The sequence below is a fragment of the Phymastichus coffea genome, unplaced genomic scaffold (genome assembly GCF_024137745.1).
Source record: "Phymastichus coffea isolate CEN01 unplaced genomic scaffold, Cenicafe_Pcof_1.1 PCOF00002, whole genome shotgun sequence".
NCBI lineage: Eukaryota > Metazoa > Arthropoda > Insecta > Hymenoptera > Eulophidae > Phymastichus > Phymastichus coffea.
In genome coordinates this window covers 4705018-4725270 of record NW_026706813.1, presented here as the reverse complement: position 1 = coordinate 4725270, position 20253 = coordinate 4705018, and the positions used below count along the sequence as shown (strand labels likewise).

The 20253-nt window shown below is 38.2% G+C and overlaps 1 protein-coding gene across 5 annotated transcripts in view; it reads left to right on the top strand.

Annotated features, from left to right (window-relative positions):
* LOC131663161 (apoptosis-linked gene 2-interacting protein X 1) overlaps positions 1-20253 on the top strand; it is a 1103979-nt gene that overhangs the window by 516071 nt on the left and 567655 nt on the right. For all 5 annotated transcript variants that reach the window (XM_058933370.1, XM_058933362.1, XM_058933344.1 and 2 more), the window contains one exon: positions 2689-2911. In XM_058933370.1, the coding sequence (XP_058789353.1) occupies positions 2689-2911 (223 nt within the window). The remainder of the gene's footprint in view (positions 1-2688; positions 2912-20253) is intronic.

Below are 20253 nucleotides of genomic sequence, written 5' to 3'. Positions count from 1 at the left end.
GTAGGCCTGCCCGATCTGAAATGGATCCGGTCTTATACAATTTCATAATAAAAAAGTAACATACGAGGTGTGTTCAAAAAGTAACGAGAATTTTTAAATTTCGCGGGTTTGGAGAGTTCGCTTGTATAAAATTTTTTTTTATTATGTTGGTACACATGCCCCTGAAGTACGATAAAATTTTCAGCAATATTCATTGCTTACTTTTTAAGGGGCAGCCGCTAACGTTAGACGTGTTTTTCGAGCTCGGCGATTTTCGTTTGTGAAAAAAAATGGATGAAATAATTTGTATTAAATTTTGCGTAAAAAATGAAATAAAGTGTAGTAAAGTTTGTCAAATGTTAACAAAGGCATATAGTGAGTCTGCTATGAGTAAAGCAAGGATTTATGAGTGGTATAAGCGTTTCCAAGATGGCCACAAAAACGTTGAAGATGACGAACGACCCGGACGCCCAAGCACATCAACAACCGATGAAAACGTGAAAAAAGTGAAAGAAATGGTTATGAACGATCGCCGAATCACAATCAGAGAAGTCGCTGATGATGTTGGCATATCAGTTGGCTCATGCCATCAAATTTTTTCGAATGTTTTGGGTATGAAACGTGTGGCAGCAAAATTCGTTCCAAAATTGTTGAATTTCGAACAAAAACAGCGGCGAATGGAAGTTGCTCAGGAGTCGCTAAATGAAGTCAATAACGATGCAGAACTACTAAACGTGTTATAACAGGTGACGAAACATGGATTTACGGATATGATGTCGAAACTAAGGCTCAATCGTCCCAGTGGAGGCATTCTGGATCGCCAAGACCGAAAAAGGCTCGACAAGTGCGGTCGAATGTGAAGGTTATGCTCACTGTGTTCTTCGATTTTAATGGCATAGTGCATTATGAATTCTTGCCACAAGGTCAAACAATCAATAAGCAAGTTCAACGTCGTTTGCGTGAAGCAATCCGAAAAAAACGCCCGGATTTGTGGCAAAACAATTCATGGCTTTTGCACCACGATAATGCGCCTGCTCACACTTCATTGCTTGTTCGTGAATTTTTGGCCAAAAACGAAACTGTAACGATGCCTCAGCCTCCATATTCGCCAGATATGGCTCCATGTGACTTTTTTCTATTTCCAAAAATAAAGAGAACATTAAAAGGCCGTCGTTTTACAAGCATAGATGACATTAAAAGCGAATCGCTGAAAGAGCTAAAAGCTATTACAAAGATCGAGTTTCAAAAGTGTTTCGAGGATTGGAAAAAGCGTTGGCATAAGTGTATTGTATCCGAAGGGGACTATTTTGAAGGCGACAACATTAATGTAGATGAATAAATAAATATTTTTTTCATAAAACGAAAATTCTCGTTATTTTTTGAACACACCTCGTATATTTAGTTTTGATATCCATAAAAGTTATTTTTTTATTATCTTTATGAAAGCTACCCTTTATTCTGATTTTAACTTCAAATTCCACAATCGTAAATTAGATAAAATTATTATAAATATTATTAATAAATAATATCATTATTTATAACTTATTATTAATTATTATAAATTAGTAACAAATCAAAAAATTAAAAACTTTTATAAAATCCTTTTATAAAAGAAACAGACAAAATGAAACCAGTTTATTCGTGATCTATATGACTGCAAGATAGTCACATGATCAGTTGTTACGTGATAGTATATGTTCTAGACGCTTATGAAAGATTAGTGCAAATTTTCGTTGACGATTAAAAATTGAAAAAGTGTATCGATATATTGGCATGAATTTAATGTGAATTGATGGATTTAATCATATTAATTTCAAGATAATGACCGACTGATCCTTCGATAGAGAAATTAATTGAACTTTACTCTATACGAAAATTAAATTTTAAATATACAAAGTGGGCAATAAAATATATAATTCAATAGATTATCTTGATAAAATATTGTACAGTAATTACATAACTTTATTAAATTACGTAAAATATTAAAAAATTATTCTGAAAAGGCACCAATTACAACCATGAACATTCTGTACCAAAGTATATTATTGATATCGTGAAGGTTATGATTATATATTATATTATTTACATCGTGAAGGTTATGATTATAGAAAACTAATGTTTTTAGAAATTATAATACATTTTTCATCGTATTTTTTCAACTTTTGAATGATTATTTTTTAACACAGAACGCAGGATGTTGAAAACTTAAAACTTCATTGATAACATTTTTAAATTATGAGTATGAATATAACTGTATATTTATTTACCAAACAAATATTGTTGACACATATCAAAGCATGAGATGGTTTAATATATATTGAATCTTCTAATTTTCAATTTCGGCAATAAAAGTTATAATCTATCGTTGTGTGTTAAAATGGATGCAACAAAAAAACGAAAAAGATGAGCGCTTGAAGCGTGCTAAACATCACTCGTGAATATTAAAAAGGTGTGGAACGGATTGTATTACAGTTGATTAGAAGAATATTAGGAATTATCTTATTGTTCAATGATTTATAAAATTAAAAAAAATATAAAATACTAGTATTAATAATGATCTAATAAATATATGGTAGTTTAAGCTCCAACTATATATATATATATATATATATATATATATATATATATATATATATATATATATATATATATACACTCAAATTATTCAATGAATACTTATAATATATATTATATAACGAATTTCTACAGTTTGCAACAGAAATGTTCAAAGCAGCCATGACAAAGTCAATTAGATTGGAATTTTTCATGGATTATTATAATAGAGCTGACAGACGGCTGACAGAGGTGAAAAAAGACAACGACTTTATTTATCACGAAAGGATTCCAGATATTGCGAGTTTACCTTCAATTAATAAGGCAAATGTAGCCAAATTATCGCCAATTCCACCTCAATTGAGTTCTGACTTCCAAGGTACGGTTATATGTAACTATAATTTATTCTATTGTTACCTCTCGTACTCTTAGCTATGAATAGTTGACAACAGAAATGTTCCAATATGTTAAAATGAAAAGACTTAGAATAACTATTATTTGTTTAAATAAAGTAAAAAATTGTACATTACCTTGATTTTTCTGAAAAAGTCTTATAGTGACACGAATCCTCTGATAAGTATGGAATAGTTGATATTTAAGATAGACGTTTTCGAAAGAAATAACAATAATTACTTTAGTAATATACGTTCTTTGAAATTATAAAATGGACCTAAAGTAAATATAATTCTCAATGGCAGATTTGTAAAGAATGAAATAGAGTGTAATGTAGCGATTTCATCATTCGAACGCAAAGAAAAACAGACAATTGTCAATCCAGTGTAATACGGAGGTCGCGAATATGAACTGACTTGATAGCGAAACTCAAAGTAGTTCAAAAGCTTCATATTCCATTTGCAATGCTTATTCTCGATTTTTATAATTCGGCTTACGAGAAACTTTTGCTATATGAAATAAAGTAAAATAATACACCTTACGACGCTACATTATATACCTACAATTGCTCATTTTTAAGTGTAGCCATCTTAGATTATATTTGTTGTTTTTTAAGACGCAGCTTGTCTAAATTCGCCAAATTAATGTCAGCATCAAATTTATCTACATATAACTCTTATTTGAAAAGTAAAGAAGAACACCTCATGTTTCAGATAGTTTTTTCATTTTTCTTTGTAATCTACTATGTCGGAAAAATTAGTGAATAAAAATTTTTTTTTTTTAATTTGAGAAAATTCTACAGTATTTTACATAGAAATAGAAATATGTGCATTTTCCTATGATTTGAACTTAGAAAATTATGAACATTTGCAAAAAACGTAAATTTTCGAGAAAAATGCTTAAACTTAGGTTATATTTGATGTAAATAATTTTTTAATGAGTGATTTAGATAGAATTTGGAAAGAGAAAGAAAATTTCGTGATCAAAATTTTCCTGTTATTTTTTCCCTAGAATTAGCAAGAGATCAAAAATCTAGTTAAAATTTTGGAATTTTAATCAATAAATTATCGTTTGAAAAAATAAAAAAACTATTTAAAAGCTTTTGGAAAGAATTTTCAAATATTCCGGCTCTCGTCTCTGTAGTTAGTTTTGAAGGAATATATGAAACTTCAAAGTTTGAACAATTTTGCTCGGAGGGGGTGAAAATACGTGACCGGCAGTGTATATATAGGATGGTACATTTTAATCAAGGGTTTCGAATGGCGTACGAAGTGTGCATGGCATCGAAAAATGGCCTATATGAAAGTTGTAGGAAACGGAGGGGGTCATGTAACGGTGATCGTAGACTTGATTTTCAAGATTATTTACGGGTCAACTTTATTTTTTCACACAAGAATTTCAATTTTTTACCTCGGATTCAAAAAGAGCGAGAAATTCTATGTAAAAATAAGGCAGCACAGTTGGGGTCTGTGTGAACCCCTAAGGTCATATGAATATCAATTTTCTTTTCCGCATAATTTACCCAACAAAATTGACATTTGTTCGACGTTTCAAACAAAAGTTGTTTGATTTTGGGAGGGACATGTTGCAATGACTTTGCTTTTGACCTTGGAGGTCATTTCAAGATCAACTGTAAGTACTATATTAATAGAAATCCCTGTTTTTTATCCTGGATTTGGAAAAAAACAGAAATATCTCTCTATTATCGAGATTACATACCTAAAGTCTAGTTTATCCCTTCCCCTTACTGCTCCCTATTCATGATCATGAATTAGTTTCTGGGGTAAAATGAAAATAAATTGGAGATTGTCTTTTATTTATTAATTTTATATTTTAGTTCTACAATGTGCAGTCTTAATTGTAAAAACGTTAACGAAAACTAACAACCTGTGAAACAACTCAATTCAATGAATTGCATGTCTCAATTGATACAATAATTACGCCTTTCAACTATTTATCAGATGTTCAAAGTTGCCTTCATTAGCTACTGTACATAAATTAAGTCTTCCTTCAAATTATGTCACTGTACTCAATAAAACTCTTCTAGGTATTATGGTATATGCTTCGCAGATTCGCTCCATCATGTTCTCTCTTATTGAAGGTTGCTGTTGATAAACTACGTTCTTTAGATATCCTAACAAATAGAAATTAGGAGACGTCATGTTAGGTGGACGAGGTGGTCAGACGATTGGTCCCCAACAACCAATACATCTGTGTAAATATACTTTTTTGAAAAAAATTTCGCACTATATGTGAAAAATGTGGAGGCGCTTTAACCCATTAACGCTCACAGGACGGTTTTTCGAGACCTGAGTTTGAACTATTCTCATGTCATGAATTCTCGTGGAAAAAATTCAGGAACCATTGTTTCTTATGTTTTCGAGTGTCCTCTTTCCAATGATGCTGGTTAAAATTGTCGCTGAAAAACTTTTACTGTCCAAAAATCAAAAATAAATAAAAAAAACATGATTTTCTGATTTAATTTTTTTTTTAAATCGACTTTTCGTTCCCTAAGCATTTTTTTAATGCCTAAAACCCTTATAGATCGCGGCCTCGAGGTTTTAACTACAAGTTACTATGGTTCTCCGGATATGAAAATTTTTCGTATAAACAAAATGGCGGCCGAAGTGAAAATATTTATCTAAAACTTTACAAATTTTTTTCTCGAATACTATAGATTTTCATGAAAATTTTTAAAGAACAAAAATGTCTTAGAATTAGTTATAAAATACTCTCAAATTTTTTCAGAATCATCCGAGAAAATTTTGGGATTTCGGAAAAGTCTCTGAATTGAAAATTTAAAAATTATGTCGGAAAATTTTGAAATAATTTGAGAGCGTTCTTTGTTTGTTTTTAAGACATTTCTATTCTCAGAAAAATGTTCCTAAAGAGTATACTTTTCGAGAAAAAAAATGTTAAAGTTTGCTAAATAAATATTTTGTTTACCAAAAACCATGCACTTTACGAAAGTTTTTCTGAGAATAGAAATGTCTTAAAAACAAACAAAGAACGCTCTCAAATTATTTCAAAATTTTCCGACACAATTTTTAAATTTTCAATTCAGAGACTTTTCCGAAATCCCAAAATTTTCTCGCATGATTCTGAAAAAATTTGAGAGTATTTTATAACTAATTCTAAGACATTTTTGTTCTTTAAAAATTTTCATGAAAATCTATAGTATTCGAGAAAAAAATTTGTAAAGTTTTAGATAAATATTTTCACTTCGGCCGCCATTTTGTTTATACGAAAAATTTTCATATCCGGAGAACCATAGTAACTTGTAGTTAAAACCTCGAGGCCGCGATCTATAAGGGTTTTAGGCATTAAAAAAATGCTTAGGGAACGAAAAGTCGATTTAAAAAAAAAATTAAATCAGAAAATCATGTTTTTTTATTTATTTTTGATTTTTGGACCGTAAAAGTTTTTCAGCGACAATTTTAACCAGCATCATTGGAAAGAGGACACTCGAAAACATAAGAAACAATGGTTCCTGAATTTTTTCCAGAAGAATTCATGACATGAGAATAGTTCAAACTCAGGTCTCGAAAAACCGTCCTGTGAGCGTTAATGGGTTAACCAGTTGTATCCATAACCTTTGCCTTGTATCTAGAACATCTTCTAATAGCACAGATAGATAATCCCGGAGAAATTCCAAAAAAATTTCATCAGTCACGTTCTAATCAAAGAAATAAGGCCCAATTCAGAAGCCATTCACGATTCCAAACCATACATTAAGACTCTAACGATTTTTATGACCAACTGAACGGTACCAATGTGGATTTTCATTTGACTAGTAGTGGCTGTTATGCCGATTAAAATTACTATCATTCTTGAATTTCGCTTCATCAGAAAAAAGTACAAATCGAATAAAATTTATCTGAATCATGTATAAATCTCAATGACACAAGCGTATGCGTTCTAACATTTAATTTGCGGTTGAAGCCTGTGTTAAAGTAATATGATAGGAATGATATTTCATGACTCGCAAAAGCCTGAAAATAGTTGTTTTGGGAATACTAGTTTTTGATGTGAGGATCCATGTTAACAAGTGCTAGAATAACCAGTACACGATCACCTACCTCGATGTTGGTAAAGGGCCTAGCCGGATAAGATGGTCGAAACTGCCCCCAACGGTTAAGCCAAGCGGAATATGGCATCTTGTAGGGCTTGATTAGAAACTCTTCTGACCAAATTTTCAGACCCCTAGGTGGCCAGAGGCACCCTGTAGGTCCAAAAAAGGATCAAACCGTTTTTTTGAGATAACTCGGCTTCTATAATAGCTAACGGAACCAGCCGAACGGCAAAAAATTTGTCTTAGAAAGATCTATATACTTTCCAGATTTTTTGGCCCCAAATTCAAATTTTTAGAACGGTTTCTAATTTTTAAAAATTGAAAAAAAAAAAACAAAAAATAACCCCGAGCTTGAAAAAATTTATTTTGTTTATTTTATATTCCTCTATATACTCAAATTTTTTCAGATTTTTTCAAGTGGTGGAACATCGATAAAAAAATTAATAATCATTTTTCGATCATTTTTCCTACGTTTCCGACGTTTCACTCAATTCCATCGATCGAAAATCATTCATTTTTCTATATTTTGTCAATTCTATAGTTACTGCGGTTATATATGATGTCTTTATACCATCTAAATGTAGATTGATCATTGGCTGAACCTCTTATTCGATTAGATATTCAGTGAGATGAATAAATCAGCGGATAATTTTTTGAGAATTTTTCTACAACGTTCCGTGTAATATAGTGAATGATATTTATCAGTTATTGTACACAGAGAAGAAATATGGTAACGGTTACTGGAAAATTACTCTATTCTACATATCGCAAAGGATTTGTAACTTCCGATTAATATTCTCCAAACTAAATTGATATAAGATGCATCAATAAAATATTACGATTGAATATATTTCTATATGTTTTATGAGCAAGTTCCACACTGTTGGAATTCCATATGATTGATACGAATGTCATCTTTTTTTTTCATAATAAAATCACAAAAGCTTAACAGTACCAACAGCAAATAATAGGATAAAAATAAATTACCAAAGTAGATCGTTTTGAAGAGGCGTTTATTCTAATATTTATTTAATCTTCATCGCTGTCATCATTTATGACAGGAACTATTTCTTTTTCTTGGTAGATTTTTGTCAATTTTTCAGCCGGCCTTATAATTTTAGACAAGTATCGAGCATGCGATAAAAAGTAAATTACTGAAGCTATATGTGAACAGCAACCAACGGTTCTCATTCCATTTGCACATTCACAATAGTATCTTTTGACTCCACCATATCCAATCGAATTACGAGTATATTCTATGTAGCAATTATATGTTTTGGCAGATATGTGGCGAGAACGAACTTGAATTTTGAGTACACTTGATGATTCCCAACATGTCTACTATACAACCATTAGTTGTGCAAATTGTAAAGGGAGTTTTTTTTTGACCTGAATACGATTTACGTTGATATTCGTTATTTGTACTTTTTTCATACCTAAGATATGTACCGTCACATACTAAACCCAGTTGACTATCGTTCAAATCATGTAATAATTTTGCGACTGGAGCAGTGTGATTTTCTATCAAGTACTGTCAGACAAACAAATACAAAATCGGTTACAATAAAGTTTACATCACGCGCACATATACAGAACAACTTAAACTAACGTGGGAGGACGAATGGCCCAGCGACTAAATCGCCTTGGCCATTTACCTCCTTACAAAGGAAAGAATACGTCGAAACCTCTCTACCGCATTACGATGAGCGTAGCCGGCAAATGATCGCCTGGCTACCTATCGTTCCTACGCGGCCGCGCATCACCATGAGAGAGAGAAATACCGGGAGAGAGAGATAACCTGACCTTTGTCCTTGGCGATGAGCCGGCAACGGGGAGTTGACCTGGCCGCTGGCTGGACGTCTTCCTCGGCGTAGCCCGTGGTTAACCCACTGGAAGTCATGCCGTGCATGGCGGCGAGGGCGACACTGAATGGCCCTGCTGCAGGTGTTGCCGCCACACGTTGCCTCGGCTCGCCCTGGTCTGGTCACTCCTGCACGTGTACTTCTTCTTCTTTCATTGCGCTGCTACTTCCAACTTCTCTCCTCAACTTTCTTCCGGGGACTGCCTCACGCGACTTGACGCATGGTCAACGTTCGCGCTCTCGCCGGGCTCTCCCACCAAGCCCACTCATTAGGCGGCGTGCGACAGAAGCGCTAATTGGTCGTGCGTCACACGCCGGCCCAAACCTGCATAGTGCGTGCATAGACACGCACTCTAGCATGCTCGCTAACTCTCTCTCTCTCTCTCTCTCTACCTCATAGTCGCTGCGCTCTTGCTTCTTCGGGCGCTCTCAATCTTGCTCGGCAATCTTCGGCGGCTGGAAAAACATAAAGGCCAGTGGTTAGGCGCAATAAATATATGCGCCGAACGCTGACCACGTCGCCATGCCGAGTGATAAGAGGGAGAGAGAGAAGGAGGGCAGACGAGGAGCAAGCGTACTGCTTGCTCTCGTCACACCCCCTCCCAAGGCCAAAGCTCACTGCGGCCTGACTCTCTTCCCCCTTCTCCTCTCTCGACCGACAACTTGCAGCCAGCGCTAAACGCTAAACAAAATAATAACCTTAACTAATTTCTTAATCATAACTTATTCTGTAACTTAAATTTATTCTGATAACACCCAGATAGAACCAAGGGCAAACTCTTCATCCCCAAAATCTAAACTTAAAACCCTTACAACAAAGTAAACAAACTTCTCTCACCGAAGAATCGACCAACCCCTCACGCCATCATAGCAATTCCAACTCTAAAATAATAAATATTCGTAAAAAAAATTTTTCGTTTACTTTCCGTGGCGGTATGTAACGCTTAATCTCCGAAACATGTACTCTAGTGGTGCGATGTTTTTGCTAATTCGTGGCCAATTCATAAATCTCGGGCGAGATTACCAGAACGATTTTAAACGGATCGTCATATTTCGGATCAAGTTTCGCGTTCTTGCCCGCCGCTGCATTCGAAAGCGTATGCACTTTGCGCCAAACCAAATCGCCCACTTGGAAAAGAGCTCGTCGCCTACCTTTATCGTAGTACTTCTTTTGCTTTTCCTGTGCTTCGTCAATATGCTTGGCTACTAAGTCACGCAACGCATTCAAACGTAATAGCCTATCTTCCCATGCCTTTGTATCCAACTTAACTATCGGCTTTACCTTATCACCATCCGGACGCAAGCCCTCACAGTCTAACCTGTACCCTAAGTAGGTTACCTCAGTGCAAAAAGAAATCAGACTTTTCTAAATTGATTTCTAGTCCTACACTTACCAAACGCTTCAAAACTTTCTCTAGCCAGATCACGTGGCTGTTAAAATCTGCGCTAACTACTAGCAGATCGTCCAAATACCAGAAAACGTGCGGCTCATACTCTGGACCGAAAAGTGCGTCCATGAGGCGCGTGAAAGTAGCCGGCGCATTTACCAAACCAAACGGCATTCGCTCAAACTCCCATAAACCAAGACCTGGGACCGCGAACGCCGTATATTGTTTGCTATTCTCTGAAAGCGGAATTTGCCAAAACGCCGCTCGCAAATCTATTTTCGACAGATAGACTGCTCCGCGCAACCTATCTAAAATAGTGTCAATGCTAGGCATTGGATACGCGTCTACTTTCGTCACCTTATTTACTGGTCTAAAATCGAGACAGAACCTATAGCCGCCGTCCTGTTTACGTACGATTACCGGCGCACTACTCCACTGACTGTTCGATGGCCTAATTATTTTCGCCTTCCATAGCCGCATGGTTTCTTCCTGCGTGAATGCTAATATAGGAGGCGACATTCGGCGCATCGGCGTCTTTATCGGGCGCGCATCGCCTACGTCGATAATGTGCTCGATAACTTTTGTAACCGCCGGAGATTCACCAGGCTCCGGGACAATCCGGCGAACGAGCGTCAAGATTGTCTCTCGTTGAGCCTCCTCGTAGCTGCTTAAACCTGCGCATTCCGCAAAAACAACTATCTCGTTACTATTCTGCTCTGCTAACGGATACCAATCGCCTTGGTCACCTGCCCGCCAAGCGCGATTACCGTAGCTAATATTTATATTCCACGCTATCCAAAAGTCGGCTCCTAAAATCAAGTCGTGCTTAAGCGTAGATACTACCGTCGCAATTAACCAATTCGTCCTACCGCCAATTTCCATACTTAACCTCAAGTCGCCCCACGTTTGCGGCTTCTCGCCTGAGATGCCCTGTATAAAAATCGTAGGCGGCCTTAACCGGTCCTTAAACCGTAAACCAAGATTCGGCCCTACTACCTGTAACAAAACTTAATCCTTTGTTACCAATTCTTTTGCGGGGTAAGTGAGGCACTTACGCTCATGACAATTGAGAGAGAAGAACGAGGGGAGGTTGATAAATAAATTATACACAGACAAGAATCAAATCTCACTTACAACCTATTATTATTAATAATCATTCACACTGAACATACGCGCGCATAACATAATCTAAATTACCGACTAAGAAACTGCAAATAAAACAATAAACTACTTAAGATAATCACAAATAGACATTTCGCATTTCATCTTAATACCTAGTTGCGTACTTAACCTATTACAAACTTACTTAAAACTACACGAACTAATACCGGGTAAATTGCCCGGCACGTGGGCGCCTGGACAATTCACCGGTCGCAACTTACGTCACTACAAATTAATCTTAGCGCGAACCTTCAGATAGCCGGCACGTGAGTGCCAGGCTATCTCTTTTACGCGCACCGGCCGTCGCAACAACAGAGAGAGAGAGTGTAGAGAGAAAGAAGAAAAGGAAGGCTTGACCTTTGTTCTCCTGTTCCTCGCAACGTCGGGAATCCTGAGCGATGTGCTGCCGCAGGAAGTACCGGGTGTCGTCGCTGGTCAGATCGTCGCTAACCGCTGTCGCTGACCAGGTCTCCGTCGGCGACGTTGACTCTCTTGGCAGGTGGGCTGGCTGCTGTTGCTGGCAAAGCCGTTGCCGGTAGGATTGATCGTGCTTCCTTCCGGCTATACCAAACTGCTCTCTCTGCTGGGCTCGGACTTCCGCACTGTAGTAGGACTAGGCTTCTACTCCCTCACTCTAGTAAGGCTCGGCTGCGACTCTCTCACACACTAATTCTTGCGCGCATCTTGCAGTCGCTCAGCGGCGCTCGCTCCTCTCCCTACCTTGACCTATTAGTTAGGCGGCACGCGACGCGTCGCTTATCGGTCACGCGTTGCGCGCCTGCCAATCCCTGCATAGGCCTAATACTCTCTTTCTCTCTCTCTCTTTCTCACTCTCTCTCCGCGCTCTTCAACTTTTCTTGCGCTCAACTGCGCTGGCTCGTCCTTGGCGCTGAAACAAAAGACCGCGTGTTAGGCGCATACTTAAATGCGCCCAACGTTGGCCACCACGCTTAGCCGAGTGGGGGAGGGAGAAACGCGGACGAGAGACGGGCAAACGGCCCGCTCTCGTCATATACCGATACCTGAGCACCTGAATCTAGTAGCGCTGTATAGACTTGCCCGTCTATGTCGACCTTAATAAAGAACCTATTCTCTACTACTGCGACTAACGCTGCATCTGATTCATCTGCCGTTTTCTTCGGGATTTCTGAGTTCCACTCAGACCCTCCCCTCACCAAAACGGAAGGTGCGTCGGCACCGACGACCGAACGTCCAAACAACAAAACCCTAGTATCAACAAGCTCACTGCTATCGCGCGTGACCATGACCTTTGTCGCAGCCCGCTCCGACGGGAGCGCAGCGCCTGAGCTCGTTTCCTTGCTAACAGATTCCTTCACAGGTTCACCCTGATTTCCTAAAGCAACGGCCTTTTTCGAAGCCTGCCCAACCGTGGGCGAATTACTCGAACCTGCCTCATTCGTGTTCGTGCGCGACGATGGCAACTCATTTTGCCTCGCTGGGCACTTCTCAGGCGAGCTAGCTATTGCGCAAAGTTTATTAAACCCTATCGGATCTTGCATATCCCTATCGGGCAAAGTTTTTCGCGCGATAGTGTGTCGATCTTTTTGAAGATTTTCCGCGTCCTGCTGTAACGAGTCGCGTTTATTTGCCTCTTCGGGTTCATTGCTGATCCTACTAGGGAAACTTACGCCCTCGTCACTCTGCGCCTGAACTTCTTTCAATGTCGAACAACTAAACTCGCCTTTAAACACGTTTTTAAACTCAACAATTTCCTTACTCCCTTTTTCCGGATCCTCATATTCTACAAATACTGCACGCCTGACCTTAGCCTTGACTTTCAAATATTCTCCTATTACCTCGTCTAAGAGAGATGGCGCAGGACTGGCAGTTCCCGCCTTGTTCTCGCCTTCCCTTTTTACTAAATTCATAAAAGGAGGCGCAGAACTGGCGGTTTCTGCCTTGTTCTCGCCTTCCCTTTTTACCTCAACTCTAGCTTCGAGCGCCATACCCGCTTCTTTAAAACTATTTAGATCTGAGAAGGTCTTAGTTTCAAGATATCGCTTATATCTTGGATGTAGACCCTCTATGATCATAGCTAACTGGCGTCTCACCGAAACGGGTGGATCAAAACGGCGTAAAATCGTCTGAAAAGCCGCGACATAGTCCGTAATGTTCTCATTCTCGCCCTGTGTTCTTTGACGCAAATCACCGTAAAGTTGTTCTCTGTTCAATCGTCGACAGAATTCGCTAGAAAAATTCTTTTTAAAGTCTTTCAGCGTCCTCCACATACCGCGATTAACCTCGTACCACGGACGCGCCTTATCGCGGAATGCAATGCCTATTGCTATCAGCATCTCTTCGTCCGAGATGCCATAATAGCGCTGGCAATCACTCAAACCTGATAGAAAACTTAGTGCGTTTGTACTATCCTTACCGGAAAAACGGAGAGACCAGGCATTGAGTGCGCTTACTCCATCCGCAGGTATACCGTTTATATACTTGATTCTTGGAGGAGCACTCTTTTTGCTCGGTCTTTCCGCTCTTACTTGCTCAGTTTTCCGCGGCGATTTAACTTTATAGGTGTTGCAGCTATCAGTATCCGATAGACTCGAGCTAGTGTCGCTTCCACTGATATTTTCTACCTGCCTCACCTATTTTTGTTTAGGTCGCCTTATGCTCATTACGCTCTTCTCACTAATAATCGAACCTTCACCTAATGGAGCTGGTATTTCCATTTTCTCTCTAGTAGCTACCCGTATCTCGCGCTCCCAATCTTCAACCCATGAACTTACTCTAGGCGCGTGATATTTCGTGCTCGCCGATCTATTTGAATCGGCATAGAGAAATGTACTACCTGCTCTATTGTTTGGTGCGTTCACGTGGGCCGATGGCTCAGTCGCAACCGCTGGCGCGTTTAGCGTCTCGCGATCACCGAGCGGCTTGGCCTGAGGCGGCAATGAAGCCTGCTGTTCGGTCTGAGCCGCTCTACTGTGCATCGCCTCTCTTTCAACTCTAAAAACTACAATCGCACCATCCGTGATGCCCTGTCTAACCTCGCGCCTATAAATCCAACGCGGAACAGCAGTTAAAGCTCCCCAGATTTAGCTTAGCGCCCCAATGCTACATTCGCCCCGATCTCTGGCTTCTTGCTCGCGAGCGCGTCCGGTCGCGCTAACTGACGGCAGGCATGTCGCCGGTGGCAACGCGTTTTCGTTAACCGGCGCGGCTGCGCTCTCGCCCGGCGACCAAACCCGCTCGCGAGGAGCGGCAACACAAGCAGTTACCTGCGTCGCCTGCTTTCTCGCGCGCGTTAATTCAGTCTCCAAGGGCGTCACAGCCGTCGCGAGCTCATCGCCAAGATCTGCGCTCTGCGCCCTGTCTTCCGCTGCTTCTTACTGCTCGTCGCATAGCAAGTCCGGGATTTGGCCCGACGCGAAATCATTAGAATGCAACGGCGGCCGCAAATCTGGTCGTTCTTTCATCAACATAAATCGAAAATACCGGTCCCGTAACTCTTCTAAATCGCCGCGCAAAGTCAATCCGCGATAGCGCATCAACTCTAACAGAACGGCCGGCTCTGTTGAGTCAATTTTACGTTTTAACCTTTTCGCGTGCGCATCGCGTAATATTTTGCGTAAGACGATTCTGTCTCTACACGCTAATGACATTTTGCGTCTAAAAAAAAAAATTTTTTAAGAGACTGAAATGCGAGCTACAAGAACGAACGTGTCTCAACCACGATCCATGTAATTCGACACTACTGCCAAATAATAAGACCGATTCTTTCTAGGCTCTGAGCCGGCGAGGAATCGCCTTGCATAAGCCAAAGAAAGAAACCGTAAATATATACATGTGTCCACTTACTAGAAAATATCACAAAACAAAACAAAACAGCAAGGCAAAGTTTTACTTGCTAAGAAATAGGAAACTTAAAATGTGTCGAACTCTAGCTCTCGAACGGCTCAATGACGCACGCGCGACTACCCGACTCCCCGATAAGAAAAGGTCGCCGGTAGGCCCAAAACAAAACAATCCGAGAGAACAGCGACGAAATTCCTTCTAAAAAAAAAGTTCATAGCACGCGCGTTTTGCCCTTAGCTAACAAATTATTTTTCCTTTCTTAAAAAAAATACCATTACCGCTTGACCATTTCTCTCTATTCTTACCCGATTGTTAATCTCCCCACAAGGGATGCCATGTAACAAAACTCTTTTCTTTGTTACCAATTCTTTTGCGGGGTAAGTGAGGCACTTTCGCTCATGACAATTGAGGGAGAAGAACGAGGGAAGGTTGATAAATAAATTATAAAAAGACAGAAATCAAATCTCACTTACAACCTATTATTATTAATAATTATTCACACTGAACATACGCGCGCATTACATAATCTAAATTTCCGACCAACAAACTACAAATAGAACAATAAACTACTTAAGACAATCACAAATGAACATTTCGCATTTCATCTTAATACCTAGTTGCGTACTTAACCTATTACAAACTTACTTAAAAACTACGCGAACTAATACCGGGTAAATTGCCCGGAACGTGGGCGCCTGGACAATTCACCGGTCGCAACTTACATCACTATAAATTAAACCTAGCGCGAACCTTCAGATAGCGGGCACGTGAGTGCCAGGCTATCTCTTTCCACGCGCACCGGTCGTCGCATCAACAGAGAGAGAGAGAGTGTAGAGAGAAAGAAGAAAAGGAAGGCTTGACCTTTTATTTCCTGTTCCTCGCAACGTCGAGGATCCTAAGCGACGCGTTGCCGCAGGAAGTACCGGGTGTCGTCGCTGGTCAGATCGTCGCTAACCGCTGTCGCTGACCAGGTATCCGTAGGCGACGTTGACTCTCCTAGCAGGTGGGCTGGCTGCAGTTGCTGGCAAAGCCGTTGCCGGTAGGGTTGATCTTCCTTCCTTCCGGCTATCCCAAACTGCTTTCTCTGCTGGGCTCGGACTTCCGCACTCTAGTAGGACTAGGCTTCGATTCCCTCACTCTAGTAGGACTTGGCTGCGACTCTCCTCACGCACTAATTCTTGCGCGCATCTTGCAGCCGCTCAGCGGCGCTCGCTCCTCTCCCTACCTTGACCTATTAGTTAGGCGGCACGCAACGCGTCGCTTATCGGTCACGCGTTGCGCGCCTGCCAATCCCTGCATGGGCCTAATACTCTCTCTCTCTCTCTCTCTCTCACTCTCTCTCCGCGCTCTTCAACTTTTCTTGCGCTCAGCTGCGCTGGCTCGTCCTTAGCGCTGAAACAAAAGACCAAGTGTTAGGCGCATACTTAGATGCGCCCAACGTTGGCCACCACGCCTAGCCGAGTGGGGGAGGGAGAACGCAGACGAGAGACCGGCACGCGGCCTGCTCTCGTCACAGGTCGAATACATTATATTGGATATATTTGATATTTTCACGGTGGAGCATCGTATAAACATTAAAAATGATCAATTTAAACTGAATACATAGCTCAAGAAGTATATAGCGACAAGATTCTGATTCATAAATCAAATTAGTAAAACATAGTGCACATACTTTCAAATTATTTTTCTTCAGTGTTGATTTTTTAAAAAAGGTGTATGAAACCTCCATGCAAAATAATCTAGCCCAGAGAGATTTCTCGAAAGTCTACGAAAAATGATTGTTGGTAATAATTGGTTGGCAAGACATTCCCAGCTATACCACCAGTAACTAGACATACGTAAGTATATGAAACAGTAGGTTACGGAGTCTATGTCAGAAGTAAAAATTCATTACTATACAATTCTCAATAATTCTACTTTGAATATTTATTTCGTTAATTTTAGCTTTAACACTAGCTGGTCCTCTTAATGATCTTCTTGTTCAACTTGATCATCTTATTATGACATATGCAGATGACACTTGATTTAGTAAGAATCAAAATGTTGATAACTTCTGTTTTTTTGGTACGCAGTAACAATGTGTCCATTGATTAGAATATATTTATAGCAAATAATAGAATAAAACTAACAGGAAGTTGTTATTATCTAGGGTGGAATTTTGACTTTAATATGAAGTGGAATATCAACATGTAAGGCTTAATAAAAAAATTGGATATTTTATTTTTGTTATAGCTCAACTAAAATGAACACCTGATTTGAAGTCTTACAAATACCAAAGAGTAGTGAAATTATAATAAACAAACAAAGATACATGGTTTCAGTAAATGTATTCAATAATTTACTGAATGAATATAAACGTATTAAAGGTAGAATACTATTAATAGAGAAGAAACTTGGAGTTTTTATTTACTGTAAAATAAATAAATATATTCCATCTTTTCTGTACATATTGATTTCAATGATAATTTCTTAATATGCTTCATAAACTTTATTGAAAAATAGTCACATAAATAATTAAAAACTATACACCTATGCTCAAATCCTGAATCTATTATTATTGTTATAGATTATTTTCTTCTTGAAAATAAATTCCACTGATTCACTGTATATTAAATAAAATGGATTTAATTACATAAAAGGAAACCTTCAGTTACAAAACATTTTTTTTTTGCAAAGGCCGGTTGTTATTTGATTTGATGCAGGAAGTATGTACGTTTGACCTAGGTCTAAGGCTGTCAAGACTTTGTTTAATAAATTCGACCGGTCCGTTTTTTCAGGCCGAGTCCGCATTCCACTTTCCTTCAGATCATGTTCTTATTACAAATTGATACATTTATACTGAATTACAGTACGTAAACACAGCAATCAAGAGTGAAATAATTTGTATATAAAATTATGAATATTAGAATCAATCATTCACTTTGGAATATGTATAAAATAACGATACTAGTAAATACTTCACATTCAATAGATGCAGTAGCTCAACTTGAAGGAATCTCCAGCTCCATAAGACATTTTATGTCTTGCGGGCCGAAATGCTCGGTAGATAACCCGCTAATTTCGGCCTCCCAAGACAGAAAAAATGCTGAACCAGATAGTATATCCGACTCCCATATGAATCCTGTACATTTTTCTCCCCAGGTATTCGCCATCTTACCCGGAGACATCACAAGGCAAAATGCCTCATTGATATCAGAAATACAATTATTTGCAAAAAATAATCTCTACGCGTTTTCAAGACAAAGACTCCAAAATAAGGACCTACATTCAGTAACTCAATTTCAATCTACATTTAGATGGTATAAAGACATCATATATAACCGCAGTAACTGTAGAATTGACAAAATATAGAAAAATGAATGATTTTCGATCGATGGAATTGAGTGAAACGTCGGAAACGTAGGAAAAATGATCGAAAAATGATTATTAATTTTTTTATCGATGTTCCACCACTTGAAAAAATCTGAAAAAATTTGAGTATATAGAGGAATATAAAATAAACAAAATAAATTTTTTCTAGGTCGGAGTTATTTTTTGTTTTTTTTTTTTTTCAATTTTTAAAAATTAGAAACCGTTCTAAAAATTTGAATTTGGCGCCAAAAAATCTGGAAAAATTCTAGTATATAGATCTTTCTAATACAAATTTTTTGCCGTTCGGCTGGTTCCGTTAGCTATTATAGAAGCCGAGTTATCTCAAAAAAACGGTTTGATCCTTTTTTGGACCTACAGGGTGCCCCTGGCCACCTAGGAGTCTGAAAATTTGGTCAGAAGAGTTTCTAATCAAGCCCTATAAGATGCCATATTCCGCTTGGCTTAACCGTTGGGGGCAGTTTCGACCATCTTATCCGGCTAGGCCATTTGTACATAAAGTTATTCAACAGTTTCATAATTTCCATGACATTCTCCTAAGACCATCAAGATGTCAATAATTGCAGCAAGAGTATAGTCGCCCATATTAAATAATACACTTTATATTGAATAATTAATTTTAGTTAATGTATTTTTTTATAAATTGCTTTTCATATTCTATTATATTATTTTCCAGAAGTAGACTTCGTAGTATAACTTTATCTTATTTTACTTTCACTTAAAAAAGTGATATAATATATAAAATTAAAGAAGTAATACTTTTTAGCATCAGTACTTTTTAGGTAGGTCTTATGATAACAATTATGATGCTACACATATGTATTATCTTATATAAAAAAATACATCGAGAACATGTATTTAATTACTAGTAAACAGTTTTTGTAGCCCCTCATAAGTTAAGTAAAGGAATATTTTGTAATCTAATTGTTACAGCTATTATTAAAAGGGTTGATTAAATTTTTATATTAATCAAACTTTCAATTTCCAATGTTACCAATGTATAATTTTATTTTATTTTACCCACAGAATCTGATTCATGATCATGGAAAGGGCGTAGTAGGGGGGAGGTAAATTTTGAAGAGTAAAGCAATACCCTTCATATCACACCGGTATATTTTTATTAAATTAAATTTGTGCTTTTAAGTTAAAAAAATCAATTATTTTTTTTTAATTTTCTTTTATATTAAATCGGTTATAACTTTTGAACGCCTCAGCAGATTTTAAAAATCAAAAGTATAAAAGTTGTATATTTTGCAATGGTTATCGACTATAGCTACTGATACGTTCGCGATTCAGCAACACTAAAAGTGTGAGAGCGAATGATTACGAGAGAGAGAGAGAGAGAGAGAGAGAGAGAGAGAGCACGAAGGTTTTGTATAGAATAAGCGCGCGAATAGTATAATCTGAACCGTCAGCAAGTGTGGCCGTGCGACAAAAAAGATTCCTTTTGCTATGAGTGAAATTGAGAGATAGGACAAGAAATGAAAGCTGCATGAGAGTACAGATGGCAAAAGCATCACCAGTGACGAGGCAGCGCCATTTAGGGGCAGCAACCGTAAAAATTTTCCGTCTCTTCACTATGGGTCAAATATTACTATCAAATGATTACATATAAATAATATAAATAATACTTTTTTATCTTCATGTAGTTTTAT